Here is a 17,968-nt window from a genome sequence, read left to right as displayed (position 1 = left end):
GCGGCGCATTGCTGGAGTTGCGTCGCAAGCGCGACGCAGCTCCAGCAAGGCTCTGGGGGGGGCCTATTCTTCCAATGCTGCGCCAAGCCTTACGCCTGCTTCAAGCAGGAGCAGGGTTTTGACGCAGCATTGGCCTAAAAGTGACTGAGTGAAATCTTGTAGATTTCACTCAGCCACTTTTAGGAGGCGTTCCTGCGTCTGAACGCCCCCCCTGCGCCGAAACGCCTACATATGGCGCAGGGCTTTACAACGCGACGCATCTCCCAGATGCGTCACTGTGTAAATACCCCGCACCATGGCGCATCTTTTGCGCCGCCGCTGCGTCACATAAATTACGCAACAGCGGCGTAAAAGAGGCGCAAGGGGCTTGTAAATCTGCCCTAAACATATAAGAGGTTAAATATGCAAAATACGAAAAAACAAAACGTTCAACCTTTCCTCACAGTTATGCTTAGTTGTCAAATGGAACTCCTCAATTGTTCTGTTTAAAATGCATGAACCTTTACTGTGCGGCTGCACCACATGCCAATGTTACATAAATAATATATAACTCGTTATTGTTATTGTGTGTCCTTGGATATAAAGGGTGTTCATTTATGTGATTCATTATGTTATTTAAGAAGTGTTTACATTTCTCATTATAACTGAGAAGTCTCTCATGAAATACGAGGCACCGTCTCACACTGGATGCAATATATCATGTGCTATATGAGGGATGTTACTCGTGTAGTTAAAGATGCATCTCACTCTGATCTTCAATTAGTACTGAGCCTTCGGTGATCTTAGGTGAACCCACAGTGGATCCCGTGTGGCATGACCCAATAATAGATCACAGAGCTACAGTTAGGTCCAAGTGAACTATTCGGTTCCAGGTACCCTCTGTACATCACAACTTGAACTAACGTTTCACACATGAGGGCCTGATTCAAGGGCTCTACGAGTATTATTCTCCACCTCTCCTATCTTTTCGATGAAAAGATTCTCACACATGTAAGTTTACTACTTAGGGCCTCATTAAGATGAGACTCGGAAAGCTTTCTGAGCCTTATCGCGGTTTCAAAACTGACAGCCTAATTACAATAGAGGTTGTTTTGGAAGTGGCTGGACATTCCGGCTGGCAACCGATGGGTTCAAGGGGCCCGTCTGCCAGATGGAAACCGGCATGTAATCCCTATGGACGGCGTTTTACGTTGTCCAGATTACGACGTTGGTTTCCAACCGGGTTTCCATACTAGGCTTTCCGACATGGAAACCCTGTCCGAAAGCAACTTTAGGGGCCCCTAGCAGCGCCCTCTTCAGCGAGCGGCCTCTGGTTGGGGTCCGAGGGGGCACCTATGGTGCCCCCCTGTTCATCCCTTCAATGTGTGGTGCCTGCCACGCGATGCAGGGATGAAAGCAAACTCCCTTTTCTCTATGTGAGGTGGGCTGCGGCCAGTTTCCGACTGCAGCACAAGCTCCCATACAGAAAAGGGAGCTTGCGACCGCACCATGTGCGGTTGCATCACAACTCTGTGGTCGGAAATGGGCCGGACCTCTACCTGCAATGGTGTTGGGCCAACACAAGTCTGCCCGACATCAAAATAAAGCGGTACAAAAGGGGGTGGTGATGGACGGAGCATCTGAACCAATCAAACACTCACACCCAGTCAACAGATCTGGGTTTAATCCATCACTGTTCTTTAGCCCACTCTGCCACCCCAGTTCAGACATGGCCATATGCAAATCAGTCTGACCCTGTGCCTCATGGGAACAGTCCAGCCGAACTAACAAGCCATGCCTTCCCTGGACCGGAAACAAGCTTTCTAGGACCGGTTTCTGGCATTCCAGCCATCTTCAGCCAGGCTTGCTTGAATCCAGTGGCAAAGTGAGCAAGGGACTCACATCTGAGCATACCCTGCCAACTTATGGCGAACAAAGCGGTACAAAAGGGGGTGGTGATGGACGGAGCATCTGAATCAATCAAACACTCACACCCAATCAACAGATCTGGGTTTAATCCATCACCGTTCTTTAGCCCACTCTGCCACCCCAGTTCAGACACCATGTCTGAACTGGGGTGGCAGAGCAGCATAAACACATGAATGCAGCACGTAGCACTGTATTGGACGGTGAAGTGTGAGAGACAGATATGCTGCTTTATGGTTTTCAGCATGCTGTGAGGTTTGAACAGCTCTGTACGCTCCTTTACGGTGTTTCATATGATATAGTCTACTTAACTGGTACTGCACTAGGCTGTCCAATCTTGATATTTAATGTAAAGTTGTGGTACTTCCCTGGCATGGTAGGAGAGAGAGATCAATAAAGAGATCTGTTAGGATGTTTTTTTTTCTTATAATCCCATATCTGAGCATCTCTGTGAGGCGTAAAGAAGATGTCAGATTGTACAGACATTTTAAATCTGCAGTTATGAACTATACTAAAATTCTCCAGATTTCCAGCAATGTGTGACAGATATCTTTGTTATTCCTTTTCATTTGATGGTGGCTGTTTTTTCGTCTGTACAGTGCTGATAATGGAAACCCCTCATAGCAGATATGTCCTATGTAGATTTAAGAGGTATAAATTATAATTTGTTGCTGACTGCCACATATCACAGTCTTAGCATTATTGTGGGTCATAACTGTTGTATATGCACGTACCTAATTATATAATTCCATGGAGAATCATAGGTCAGCCCTTGCTAGTTTACCTGCATATCTAAAGCAGTTTCCCGGGTTGAGCTGTTTGCATTTTGTGGTCTGTAAGTCTAGGATTCCGTTTGAGGGTGCAACTGTTTTCTGGGCTCTATAACCAGTGCAGTTATCTAGGATATTACATTTTTAGTATTGAAGCATTTTTTATATTGTTCTGCATTTAAAATACAAATTTAAAATAATTAAATTACAATAATAGTTTACATAAGCATATTTTTACTAATACATACAACTTTTTACATTTTGCCCATATTTTACAATAGGGAGCTCTCCGCCCGAGTGGCAGAGATCTCACTATGTTGGTGTAGAGAGGAAAGTAAAAAGGTGTATTAAAATTTTTAAAATGTATGTTAAATATCAATGCAAATTAATTTCATAATTTTATTTTACACGTAGAACAAAATTAAAAAGCTATACCACTATTAATTTAAAATTACATTAAAGCTCTTTTACTGAAGTTTAAAGTATAAATGTTCTTCCTAAAGTATATGTGTATGTGTATATGTTTAAAGTACTGTTATAGTTTGGTGTCATAAAAAGATGTGCTTTAAAAAAAAACCTGTAGAAATTCACTGAAAAAAAACAAAGGTTAAAGTAACGTTATAGTTAGATGACTATGTCAGTGAACTAAAAAAAAAAAAAAGAAATTCATCATAGCTGACTATAAATTGCGCCCCGCAATGCACTGCTTATGCCCTCACATACTTCGTCATGCCTGGCTTGTTCAATGAAAGAGATTAAAGTATTGCTCCTGCGTGCAGGGTGCTACATTTCCAGAAGCTCCCTGCATGCAGCAGCAATGCTGGCTCCCACAGGAGGCGGGACACTGGCTTGTACCAGAGAGGCCTTGAGGTTCCCCTGTTGTCCCGGGGGAAGGTCAGCAGGAAACCGAAAGAGGAGGTATTAAGGTCAGAAATGAGCAGAAAGAAACAAGATTAAGGTGAGAAAAAAGCAGAAAGAGGCAGAATAAAGGCCAGCAACGAGCAAAAAGAGGAGGAATAAAAGTTAGAAAGGAGCAGAAAGAGGCAGAATAAATGTTAGCAACGAGTAGAAAGAGGCCAGATAAAGGTCAACAACAAGCAGAAAGAGGCAGAATAAAAGTCAGAAAAGAGCTGAAAGAAGGCAAAATAGAGATCAGAAACTAGTTGAAAGAGGCAAAATAAATGTTAGAATTGAGCAGTAAGAGGCAGGATATGGCTCAGCAATGAGCAGTAAGAGACAAGACAAAGGTCAGAAACAAGCATAAAGAGGCAGAATAAAGGACAGAAACGAGCAGAAAGAGGCAGTTAAAGGTCAGCAACTAGCAGAAAGAGGCAAAATAAAGGTCAGCAATGGGTAAAAAGAGGCAGAATAAAGGTCACAAATGAGCAAAAGAGGCAAGATAAAGGTGATAAATGAGCCGAAAGAGGCAGAATAAAGATCCGAAACAAGCAGAAAGAGGCGGAATAAAGGTAAGCAATGAGCAGGAAGAGGCAGAATAAAGGTCAGAAAGAGGCAAAATAAAGGTGAGAAATGAGCAGAGAGGGGCAGAATAAAGGTGAGAAATGAGCAGAAGGAGGCAGAATAAAGATGAGAAACAAGCAGAACCTAGAAGAAAGAGGAAAAATAGCGGTCAGAAACAAGCAGGAAGAGACAGAATAAAGGGCAGAAAGAGGCAAAATAAAGGTCAGGTAACAGCAGGAAGAGGCGAAATAAAGGTGAGAAATGAGGAAAAAAAGGCAAAATAAAGGTCAGCCACGAGCAGAAAGAGGCAAAATAAGGGCGAGAAACTAGCAGAAACAGGCAGAATAAAGGTCAGAAAGGAACAGGCAGAATACAGGTCAGAAAGGAGCAGAAGGATTCAGAACAAAGGTCAGAAACTAGCATAAAGAGGCAAAAAACAGGCAGAATAAGAAGGAAGAGGCAAAATAGAGGTGAGAAACGAGCAGCAAGAGGCAAAATAGGGGTCAGAAACTAGCAGCAAGAGGCAGAATAAAGATCAAGAGTGAGCAGAAAGAGGCAACATAACTGGCAGAATAAGCAGAAAGAGGCAACATAGAGGGCAACAGTAAGCAGAGAAGAGGCAGAAAAACAAGTAGAAAATGAGCTGAGGAGGCACAAAAGCCAAGGCAGTAGTGGGCTGCAAGCAAGCTGGACAGGAGGACTGTCACAGGAGGGGCTGGCATGAGGACCTGTTCCTATGTGCCCCCTACTTTTTTTTTACTGCGTACCCACTCACAGACTGACTCATACACTCACACACTCACTTAAAGACCCACTCACACACCCATTCACAACTGACTCAGTCACTCATGCACACTCAAGGACTCGTTCAGCCTCTCACAGACCCACTGAGACACACACACACACGCTCACAGATCCACTCATTGACTCAGACACCCACTCACACACTCATGCGCCCACTCACAGACCTACTCAGAAACTCCCAAACTCACTGACAGACTCACTCATACACCCAATTACACCCACTTACACCCCATACAACCTCTCATATACCCACTCACACACCCATTCACAGACCCATAAAGCTACTGACATACACACTCATGTTCGTCCCTTAGCCCTACCCTTTTTAATGTCTACATGGCCCCTCTGGCGGTCCTGATAAGATCCTTCGGGGTCCACCTCACATTGCATGTGGATGACACACAGATTGTTCTGTCTATTCGGTGTGGGCAAGAGGCTGAAACTGGAATAAAATGCCACAACTGTATGAAAGCCATTTTAGGGTGGATGTCTGCCAACTGCCTGAAACTTAATTCAGGAAAAACAGAGGTCATCATATTTGGCAGCAATCTGAACCTCTGGACACCCTTATGGTGGCCAGAAGAACTGGGACCCCTCCCTGAACCAGCCAAGAAAGTGAAGAATTTTGGGGTTACAGTGGATAATAGACTCACTTTTGGGGACCAGATAAGTGAGGTTGTCTCTGCATGTTTCTTCCTCCTTAGAAGCTTAAGGAAAATAAAGTTTCTTCTTTCGGAAGACAGCCTTAGGACAGCAATCACAGCACTCATTATGTCACAATTATATTGTAATGGTCTCTATTTGAATATTAAAAAAACGCATAAATAGGCTCCAAATAGTGCAAAACGCAGCAGCCAGATTGCTGACGGGGACACCAAGGCTTTTCTATGTCAGGAAGGAACTTAAGCGCCTGCACTGGCTGCCGGTCAAGCAAAGGGCTACATTTAAAGCCCTCTGTAGGGTCTAAAAGGCCCTAAAAGGTGCAGGCCCTGACTATTTGAAACAATGGTTCCAATGGTACATTCCCAGGAGGACCCTTCGTTCCATGGGAGCAAAACAAGTGATAGTCCCCCCAGTCAAAAAAGCTAGCTTGGGTGGTGGGAGCTTTACCACATGTGCCGCAAAATCCTGGTATGAACTACCATTTCACCTCAGAAATGCCACTGAGCTCATCTCTTTTAAGAAATGTCTGAAAACTTGGCTATTTAATCTATAGTTACTCACACCACAGCACCCAATTAGGCAGTGCTCAGCGTCAGGACACCCTTGGGTAACCGTTGCGCTTTAAAAGTTAAAGTAACATAACATAACTCACTCACCCATATAGCCACTTACAGACCCATGCAGCCACTTGCACTCCCACACAACCACTCACACTCACAGACCCATACAGCCACTCACACACCCCTACAACTACTCACATACCCATTCACACAACCACACAGCCACTCACACAACCACTCAATCAACCATACAGCCACTCAGACACTCACTCCCCCTACAGCTACTAACAGAACTACTCACACACCCATAAAGCCACTCACACATCCATTCACTTATAGTCAAAACCACTTACATACCATTTTACACACATCAATATAATCACTTTCGTGTCCACTCACTAGTGTATACAGCCACTCAGCACAAATACTTACTGTGCAAAACAGTCACTCACTCACCCATATGCCTAGTCGAACATCCACTCACTTATGCATACATCCACTTATACACTGAGCAACTTAGAATCTCTATGGATGAAGACAGTATGTCAGCACTCATTCTGTTAGATCTCAGTGCCGCCTTTGAGACAGTCTCACATAACATCTTGCTCCATTGGTTGCAGGAAATCGGTATCAATGGCAAAGCTCTTGCCTGGTTTGCATCCTTTCTGCTCAGTAGGTCTTTTCAGGTCATCTCCCCTCCCTTTCACTCCCAGACACAGTCACTTTGCTGTGGCGTTCCTCAGGGGTCGGCATTGAGTCTGACCCTGTTGAAGATCTATTCTTTAACAATGGCACTGTTGGCAAAAACCTGCAACAATTCCCTGGTGTCATATGCGGATGACATGCAGCTGGTCCTTTCTTGCACCAATGACTCTAGCCCGGATGCTACCAAATTCCAGGAAGATTTGTCGATTATAGCGGGTTGGATGGAGGTGAACAGTCTCCAGCTGAACTCGTCAATGACTGAAATCCTCTTACTAGGCAAAGACTCTCATATTTGGGGCAACAAATGGTGCCCACCGGAGCTGGGTACTCCTCCTGTGCCAAAAATTGTTGTAAAAAGCCTCGGCATTCAGGTCAACAATGCCCTTTATTTTGAGGAGTACACCAAGTCCGTGGCAGGGACCTGCTTCGGTATATTTCGCAGCCTCAAACCCATATTGGGTTTGCTTGACACTCACACTCGCCAGTTGGTAGTCCAAACCACGATTTTGGCCAGGCTGGATTATTGCAATAGTCTTCTGCTTGGTTCCAATAAATCCGTGATTAACAGGCTCCAGCGCACCATGAATGCAGCAGCACAAACACAGCTCGCCCTACCGAAGTATAGTTCTGTTTGAGGTGTGCTGTGCCCCCTCCACTGGCTACCCATTGAGCAGAGAATCAGATTCAAAGCGTTCTGTATCACACACAAAATATTGGCGGGCTCTGGCCCGGCGATTCTCAGCGACCTTTGTCATCACTACATTCTGACCCATGCTCTCCTCTCTGCTGATCTTCATCTGATGCAGGTGCAGCGGTTCAGCAGATCCAGAGCTGGTGGATGCGTGTTTAAGGTGCTTGCACCGACTCTTTGGAACTCAGTACCACTCTCTATTAGGAACATCTCTAATCTCTTGTCCTTTAGAAAGGTAGTCCAAACTTGGCTGTTTCAGTGAGCAGTAGCCTCTCTAGCTCCCCTCCCTCTGACATTTAGCGCTGGGGCTTCTCTTTGCCGGGACAGCCATGCGCTCTACAAATTCCCTAACATAACATAACACACCCAGTCACTCACCTTCGAGCCATGCACACAGACACTCTGGAACCCATACAGCCACTCACACACACATGTATCCACCTATAGAGCCACTCACACAACTACCACAGTCACTGATACAGCCCCTCATCCACCCATACAGCCAAACACATAGCCACTTATTCACCCATGCAGCCACTCACACACCCACTCATACACCCAAACTGCCACTCAGACACCCACTCCCACACTGATACAGACAGTCACAGTGCCACTGAGATTACATATATTAGAAACAGTATCACTCATTAGTAGTGCAAAACGAATAGTAATTTAACTTTTTCAGTAGCTTAGTATATATTTGTATCCCTCAGAAACTTTTAAGAAACACTTACACTCACTGGATGATGTCATCAGTGATGTCAATCGAGATTTCATCAATGATTTTATCAGGGATGTCACTGACCATGTCAAAAGTGATGTAATATGTGAGGTCATAAGTAGTGCATTGTGGGGCGTAAGTTATAGAATTATAGTTAGCTCAGGTAACTAGTACTGCTGAATTTCAATTGCCTTGTACAAGTGAAATCTGAGCCTAACTATAATCTCCTTGTAACCTTTGTTTTTTTTCAATGAATGTGTGTGTGTGTATATGTGTGTGTGTATATATATATATACATATATATATATACATATATATATATATATATATATATATATATATATATATATATATATATATATATATATATATATATATATATATATATATTATGTTGTTAGAAATGGGGGTCTCTAGTTGGCAGCGGTTTGCATCCTGTCCAAATAGGGATCCTTATTCTAGTCAGGGTAAGAAGATTACAACGCTGCGATAACCCCAGCTCCCAGCTCACCCCCTTGGTGTCTTGGCACGTATCATAACATGATCATCGCACCTCAGTGGCCATCACGCACCAGATGAAAACATCTCACACATAGGTTTAACCCCTTCGAGGCTGATGACGAGCTGGGCTCGTCATGGTGTAGCCTCCTCAAACACTGATGACGAGCCCAGCTCGTCATGAACAATGGGTTTTTTAAAAAGTCAGCATATCAGCAGAATAAGAGCAGCGCGCATGTGGTTAAAGCATAATACTTTTTAAAGATTTACTTTAAACAAATCCTATCTAAAGTAAACTGTTTAAATGTATTATAAAGTATTACAAAATTACTAGAAATTATGTATAGAATTAATTGAAGTTAATATATATATATATATATATATATATATATATATATATATATATATATATATATAAGTCAAATTAAGTTAATTGTATTTAACATTATTTCCAATGGAATACTTCCCTTTATTATTTTCTATGGGATTCTGTTGTAGTATCAGTGGTTGGCCATGTGCGGTGCTTGACTTACTACTGCTCCTTTTAGGCAGTAGTAACTTACATTTATAAATGTATCTCCACCCCCTCTTTTAGGGGATAAACATGGAAGTCTACACTTTTGAATAACATTACTTTTGTAAATGTTGAATAGCCAAATGTATTAAAGTGACTCAAAAATGTAAGAGTAAACATGTGTAAACTACTCACAGGTGTAAGTTACCATGGTGATTACCCACTATTGTTCCTGCACTGTACATATACTTGCGAGATTTAACAAATCCTGGAAGCAGGACACGTGTGGAAATGGCTGAACTTAGGGATCAACCACACATCTTCTCAAACAGTGATTTTGGCCATAGGCCTGTAGTTGTTCAATATATTCTTCTAGCATATGTCTCAGATTGTTTACCACGGACTTCCCCATGTGTACTACATAATGAGGCATGATGTAGAATGAGGGCTCTAACTTGAAGCACAGTAGACTATCAACAGTACGTTGATTGGATAAAGCTGCCATCCAAGCAGCAAATCCTCTCGCCGTTCTGTCTCGTTCAAGCAATAATTTGAAAGCAGTAGGTTCTGCAGATCATAGAAGGTGATTTCTGCTCAATGCCTCTTCACAACCATCCAGCTTACAATGGTCCTGTGTTTTTTCACGGGAGGTTCCCAGTGGTTTATATAGATAGCATTGTGCAGCAACAACAGGAGGGACTATTTACAAAGCATGGGAAATCTGTAAGCTTGCTCATGGGAAGCTGAGCTCTCATGCGCTTTGCCGAGCAGAAAAGCATTTAAACAGCAGTACATTCATTTCTGTAACCCCTGCAAACTGTGCTCCAGGAAGATAAGATGGAAAGACAACAGATAAAAAAAAAGACAAGATAAGCAAATGTGTCAATGTCCGTCGACTAGTTACTAAGAATTAATACTGATTTCAGAGTGCCCTGATGTGATTGTAAATGTGATAAAAACTGACAATTATTGTTGAACTATTTAAAGTCATTTCAAATGAACTCTTTTCGTCCTGGGATATTAACACTTCACAGGTCGTCAATACGAGTAGCCACGAAAATGGGCCTGATTTTCCCACTCTCTAAGTTATCGATATTGGGAGTTCAGGTAACTCAGCGGGTGGTGAAAATCTGACCCATTATGAGTTAGGCCCTAGGGGTCCGCTAAGAAATGAGGAATTACTAGGGGATTCAGTAATTCTAGGTCCAAGTCCTCTGGTAATTCATTTCCCCCCAGACTTTCACACTTAGAATTTGTTGTTTTCTCACAGCTGAAATCTTTGTGTGAAACTAAACAAGCATTTGCAATGCAATAGGTCTCGCATTTACGCAAGTGCTATTGGCATTGTAAATGACAATACCTTTTTTTTTTAACTAAAACAAAAATAAAAGCCATTGTTATTTTCAATGTCAATAGCTCAAACTTGTGTAAATGAGAAACCTATTGCATTGCAAATGCTTGTTAGATTAGGGAGTAGAAATGCTCCCTTTCGGCCTGTGCGGCACAAAAAATTAAATAAACAAGTACAACAGCTACAGCGAAAGCGGACCGCGCTGCAAATAAAAAAAAATAGTGCTTGCCGACTTATGACGGAAAACCGGGTAACACCACAAGTAAAAGATCCAGTCCTCATGGAAGGTGACAAATGGCAACAGGGCGGTAACAAGGAGGGACTAACAAGCCTCATTATCAATCAGAAGCCAACATTTACCAAGGACAATGATACCAGCCAATCAAAAATATGGGCGGAGAGAAAACAAGGCTTGCCCAGCATACTCGACTACTGCATGCCTCGCAAAGCAAGCAGCGCATGTGTGCAGCCGCTAGGCTTGACCTAAAAACAGTTCAATTACGATGGGGCCTGCAACTGCTGACACTGGCCTAATCTGAATTAAGAGGCCGCAGGTGATAAGGGCTCGAGCGAGGCTGAGTTCTGAAGGTGATACAGAGGCTTGTAGGTTATTGGGCCTCTGGCTCAGCTGTGAACAACTTCCACTGGCAAAATTCTAACGGGCTCTTTTCTGCTCAAGTAGGAAAGTTAAGGTGTGTATTAAGAATGCAGACTTCAACCTTTTAATTTTTTGCATTGTCTTATAAAGCTGGTGGCTCCTCCATTTTCAACCTCATGTCTACGCTTGGTAGTCCAGACCGCTTGGAAGTAGGAAACCAAATTAAAGCCCATATTCATGGCCAGGTCACGCAGTGCAGTGCAGCAAGTCACTTGGTGCACTGCATTGTGTGATAGGGAAAGGGCAGGAATGTGCAATATTTAAGTCAACACAGCGCATTCCTGCCTTTTACCCTGCATTGGCGCCCTTCCAGCTGCCTAGCGCCTATGCAGGCATCATTGCATTACAGTACAAGGGTGCTTCCAATGGAAGGAGGATTGATTTTGGGCAGGTTGGGGTACCTTCTGCACAAAAACAATACCCTGAGGCTTTTTCCTCTTTCTATGTGTGCTGCAGAATGCAGCACACATAGAAAGAGGCTAACACAAGGAGAAATAAAGATTCTTGGCCCATTCCCAGGCCTACTATTTCTGGTAAATCTGGGAATGTGTCAAAATCCATGGATGTTGCGCAAAAACACCCACGCAACACCCATGAAAGCGCCTCCCTGGTGCAGAGTAATGTAATGCAGCAACTTGCGCTGCGTTGCGTTACTCAAGGTTTATGAAGCCACTCAGGGTCATGCAAGATGGCCTTGCTTGGATTCATAAATCTAATTTTCAAGTTGCATTGCTCCTGCACCAATTTGCGTTTGAAAATGTAATTTGGTGCATCGGAATGTCCAACTGGCTTGCAGAAAACTGCTGTTCGGTAGCAGTGGTTCTATCAGTAATCAAGAGGAGATAGAAGATTAAGCCTATAATTTATTTAGCTAAATTGGGTTTGTACAAGAAATGCTGAGGTGAAACAAGATACTTGGCAGCAGAAAGGTAATGGAGAGGTAGGTAACTTACCACAAGGTACATCATTGTGTACATGGAGAACGATGCATGGCCGGAGTAAAAGGACTTCCTGCAAGAACCAGAAGATAAAAGGAGTGAGTGTAACGGCACATAAATTGAGTGACACATGATAATGAAGAATGCCTGCTATGCCACAGGGCAGCTGAGACGTAACATTATACATTGCTAACCACTTCTGAAACTGATGTGTTAATCCGAGGTCTCCTAACATTCTGTTACCCAGTCTAATTCCAGGGCTCCTAACATTCTATCATTGGGATCTAATCCCAGGGCTCCTCACATTCTGTCACCAGGCTCTAATCCCCGGGCTCCTAATATTCTGGCACCAGGGTCTAATCCCAGGGATCCTAACATTCTGTTACCTTGGTTCAAACCAGGGCTCCTAATATTCTGGCACCAGGGTCTAATCCCAGGGATCCTAACATTCTGTTACCTTGGTTCAAATCAGGGCTCCTAACATTCTGTCACCAGGGTCTAATTTCGGGGTTCCTAACATTTTGTCACCCCGTCTAATCCCAGGTCTCCTAAGCATGCTCTCAATTGGGTTTTATCTCAGGGTTCCTAATATTCTTTTACCAGGGTCCTAATCCCAGGGCTCCTAACATCCTGTTCCTGGCTCTATGCTGAGGGCTACTAATATCCTGTCACCAGGGTCTAATCCTTGGGCTTCTAGTATTCTGTCATTAGGGTCTAAACCAGGGCACCTAATATTCTGTCACTGGGCTTTAATCCCAGGGCTCCTAAAATTCTCCCACTAGGGTCTAATCTCAGGGCTCCTAAAATTATCTCACTAGGGTCTAATCTCAGGGCTCCTAACATTCTGTGACCAGGGTCTAATCTCAGGGCTCCTAACATTCTCTGGCCAGGGTATAATCTCAGAGATCCTAACATTCTGCAACCAGGGTCTAATTTCAGGCATCCAAATATTCTGTAACCAGGGTCTAATCCCAGTGATCCTAACACTCTGTTACCTTGGTTTAAACATGGACACCTAACATTCTGTTACTGGACTCTAATCCCAGGGTTCCTAACATTATGTCACCACGGTCTAATCTCGGGGCTTCTAACATTCTGTCGCCCAGTCTAATCCCAGGGCTCCTAAACATTCTCCTACTGGGGTCTAATCTCAGGGCCCTAACACTCTTTCACTTGGCTCTAATCTCGGGGTTCCTAACATTCTGTCACCAGTGTTTAATCTCAGGGCTCCTAATATTCTGTCACCAGGGTCTAATCTCAAGGCTAATAACATTCTCTCACAAGGGTCTAATCCCAGGGCTCCTAACGTTCTGTCCCTGGCTCTGAACCCAGGAATCTTACATTCTATCACTGAGCTCTAATCCTAAAGCTCCCAACATTCTGTCACTGGGGTTTAATGTTAGGGCTCCTAATGTTTTATCATCTACGTCTAATCCCAGGGCTCCTAGCATTCTATAACATGGGTCTAAACCAGGACTCCTAACATTCTGTCACAAGGCTCTAATCAGAGGACTGCTAACATGGGGCCCGATTTACAGAACTAAATTAAGACAAAATCCTAAACTTACTACCATTTTGGTAATCACAGAAGGCACTTACTCATTGTCTTAAAGTTAGGATTTTTCTCAGTTTAGGAGTCCTAAAGTTTTACTACTCCTGAACTGGGAAAAATCCTAACTTTAAGACTTTCGGTATTCACAGAAGGCATTTAGGAGTCCTAAAGTTAGGACTCCTGACTTCTGTGAATACTGAAATTAGTAAGTGCCTTCTGTGAATACCAAAATGGTAGTACGTTTAGGATTTTGTCCTAAATTAGTTCTGTGAATCGGGCCAATTGTCGCCAGGGACTATACAGGAATGATGAGGGGAATATATATATATATATATATGACGGCTGAGCAAACCACATATCATAGCAGGGGGTGCCCAAAGAAACTCCGCAAGATATGGGACCCATGGAGAAGACATTTTGGGATGGGCATGGGGGGAGACACACAACAGTCCTCAATGCAACCGTCTCAGGGTACCTCTGAACGGGAAACCGACAGAGCCATACCCTAGACAATGCCCCTGGTGCTTACCTATTGCTGTGTCTTGATTCCAAACAAATCCAACCAACCATAACGAGACGTTATGACAGGAAAATACAAACTCACCTTAATCTAATGGGAAGGGAAAGTGGCCCTGTTTACAACGATCATGCATTTTATCTACACAAGAATGATCAAGGATGATGCTCAATGTAAGAATTGTATTGTGCTACTTGTTTATTTGGAAAATAAAATAAATAATACATTTAAAAAACATTGTCTCCAGGGTTAATTCCCAGGCTCCCAACATTCTGTCACCTGGTCTAATCAAAGGACTCCTAACATTCTCTCACTTGGGCCTCATTTGAGGGCTCCTAACATTCTGTCACCAGGGTCTAATTTCAGGGCTCCAAATATTCTGTCACCAGGGTCGAATCTCAGGGTTCTTAACAATCTCCCACCAGGGTCTAATCTCAGGGCTCCTAACATTATCCCACTAGGGTCTAATTTCATGGCTCCTAACATTCTGTCACCAGGGTCTAATTTCAGGGCTCCAAATATTCTGTCCCTAGGGTCTAATCCCCGTGATCCTAACATTTTGTTACTTTTGTTTAAACCAGGACTCCTAACATTCTGTCACCAGATTCTAATCCCAGGGCTCCTAACATTCTGTCACCGGGGGTCTAATCGCGGGGCTCCTAACATTTGTAACCTGGTCTAATCCCAGAGTTCCTAAGCACTCTCCTACTGGGGTCTAATCTCATGGCCCTAACACTCTGTCAGCAGGCTCTAATTTGAGGGCTCCTAACATTCTGTCCCCAGGCTCTAATTTCAGGGCTCCTAATATTCTGTCACCAGGGTCTAATCTCAAGGCTCTAATCAGAGGACTCCTAACATGGAGCCAGAGAGTCCTAAAGTTTTACTACTCCTGAACTGGGAAAAATCCTAATTTTAAGACTTTCGGTATTCACTGAAGGCATTTAGGAGTCCTAAAGTTAGGACTCCTAACTTCTGTGAATACCGTAATTAGTAAGTGCCTTCTGTGAATACCAAAATGAGTAAGTGCCTTCTGTGAATACCAAAATGGTAGTATGTTTAGGATTTTGTCTTAAATTAGTTCTGTGAATCGGGCCAATTGTCGCCAGGGACTATACAGGAATGATGAGGGGAATGGATATATATATATGACGGCTGAGCAAACCACATATCATAGCAGGGGGTGCCCAAAGAAATTCCACAAGATATGGGACCCATGGAGAAGACATTTTGGGCTGGGCAAGTGGGGAGACACACAAAGTCCTTAATGCAACCGTCTCAGGGTATTTCTGCACGGGAAACCGACAGAGCCATACACTAGAAAATGCCCCTGGTGCTTACCTATTGCTGTGTCTTGATTCCAAACGAATCCATACAACCATAACGAGACGTTATGACAGGAAAATACAAACTCACACTAATCTAATGGGAAGGGAAAGTGGCCCTGTTCACAACGATCGTGTATTTTATCTACACAAGAATGATCAAGGATGATGCTCAATGTAAGAATTGTATTGTGCTACTTGTTTATTTGGAAAATATAAATAAATAATACATTTAAAAAACATTGTCTCCAGGATTAATTCCCAGGCTCCCAACATTCTGTCACCTGGTCTAATCAAAGGACCCCTAACATTCTCTCACTTGGGCCTAATTTGAGGGCTCCTAACATTCTGTCCCCAGAGTCTAATTTCAGGGCTCCTAATATTCTGTCACCAGGGTCGAATCTCAGGGTTCTTAACAATCTCCCACCAGGGTCTAATCTCAGGGCTCCTAACATTATCCCACTAGGGTCTAATCTCATGGCTGCTAACATTCTGTCACCAGGGTCTAATTTCAGGGCTCCAAATATTCTGTCACCAGGGTCGAATCTCAGGGTTCTTAACAATCTCCCACCAGGGTCTAATCTCAGGGCTCCTAACATTATCCCACTAGGGTCTAATCTCATGGCTCCTAACATTCTGTCACCTGGGTCTAATTTCAGGGCTCCAAATATTCTGTCACTAGGGTCTAATCCCCGTGATCCTAACATTTTGTTACTTTTGTTTAAACCAGGACTCCTAACATTCTGTCACCAGATTCTAATCCCAGGGCTCCTAACATTCTGTCACCGGGGGTCTAATCGCGGGGCTCCTAACATTTGTCACCTGGTCTAATCCCAGGGTTCCTAAGCACTCTCCTACTGGGGTCTAATCTCATGGCCCTAACACTCTGTCAGCAGGCTCTAATTTGAGGGCTCCTAACATTCTGCCCCCAGGCTCTAATTTCAGGGCTCCTAATAGTCTGTCACCAGGGTCTAATCTCAAGGCTCTAATCAGAGGACTCCTAACATGGAGCCAGAGAGTCCTAAAATTTTACTACTCCTGAACTGGGACAAATCCTAACTTTAAGACTTTCGGTATTCACAGAAGGCATTTAGGTGTCTTAAAGTTAGGACTCCTAACTTCTGTGAATACCGAAATTAGTTAGTGCCTTCTGTGAATACCAAAATGGTAGTATGTTTAGGATTTTGTCTTAAATTAGTTCTGTGAATTGGGCCAATTGTCGCCAGGGACTATACAGGAATGATGAGGGGAATGGATATATGTATGACGGCTGAGCAAACCACATATCATAGCAGGGGGTGCCCAAAGAAATTCCACAAGATAAGGGACCCATGGAGAAGACATTTTGGGCTGGGCATGTGGGGAGACACACAACAGTCCTTAATGCAACCGTCTCAGGGTATTTCTGCACGGGAAACCAACAGAGCCATACCCTAGACAATGCCCCTGGTGCTTACCTATTGCTGTGTCTTGATTCCAAACGAATCCATACAACCATAACAAGACGTTATGACAGGAAAATACAAACTCACACTAATCTAATGGGAAGGGAAAGAGGCCCTGTTCACAACGATCATGTATTTTATCTACACAAGAATGATCAAGGATGATGCTCAATGTAAGAATTGTATTGTGCTACTTGTTTATTTGGAAAATAAAAATAAATAATACATTTAAAAAACATTGTCTCCAGGGTTAATTCCCAGGCTCCCAACATTCTGTCACCTGGTCTAATCAAAGGACTCCTAACATTCTCTCACTTGGGCCTAATTTGAGGGCTCCTAACATTCTGTCCCCAGAGTTTAATTTCAGGGCTCCTAATACTCTGTCACCAGGGTCGAATCTCAGGGTTCTTAACAATCTCCCACCAGGGTCTAATCTCAGGGCTCCTAACATTATCCCACTAGGGTCTAATCTCATGGCTCCTAACATTCTGTCACCAGGGTCTAATTTCAGGGCTCCAAATATTCTGTCACTAGGGTCTAATCCTGTGATCCTAACATTTTGTTACTTTTGTTTAAACCAGGACTCCTAACATCCTGTCACCAGATTCTAATCCCAGGACTCCTAACATTCTGTCACCGGGGGTCTAATTTTGGGGCTCCTAACATTTTGTCACCTGGTCTAATCCCAGGGCTCCTAAGAACCCTCCTACTGGGGTCTAATCTCAGGGCCCTAACATTCTGTCCCCAGGCTCTAATTTGAGGGCTCCTAACATTCTGTCCCCAGGCTCTAATTTCAGGGCTCCTAATATTCTGTCACCAGGGTCCAATCATGTGGCTCTTAATATTCTGTCACTGAGCTCTAATCCTAAAGCCCGAACATTCTGACACTGAGG

General features: G+C 43.5%; 1 protein-coding gene across 2 annotated transcripts in view; it reads right to left on the bottom strand.

Annotated features, from left to right (window-relative positions):
- Positions 1-17,968, bottom strand: part of LOC147748690 (phospholipid phosphatase 3-like) — a 90,650-nt gene that overhangs the window by 40,122 nt on the left and 32,560 nt on the right. For both annotated transcript variants that reach the window (XM_086963571.1, XM_086963573.1), the window contains one exon: positions 12,255-12,312. In XM_086963571.1, the coding sequence (XP_086819697.1) occupies positions 12,255-12,312 (58 nt within the window). The remainder of the gene's footprint in view (positions 1-12,254; positions 12,313-17,968) is intronic.

This window comes from Lissotriton vulgaris, chromosome 1_1 (assembly GCF_964263255.1).
Source record: "Lissotriton vulgaris chromosome 1_1, aLisVul1.2, whole genome shotgun sequence".
Lineage (NCBI taxonomy): Eukaryota > Metazoa > Chordata > Amphibia > Caudata > Salamandridae > Lissotriton > Lissotriton vulgaris.
The sequence above is the reverse complement of the archived record's forward strand: the minus strand, read 5'-3'. Positions and strand labels throughout refer to the sequence as shown.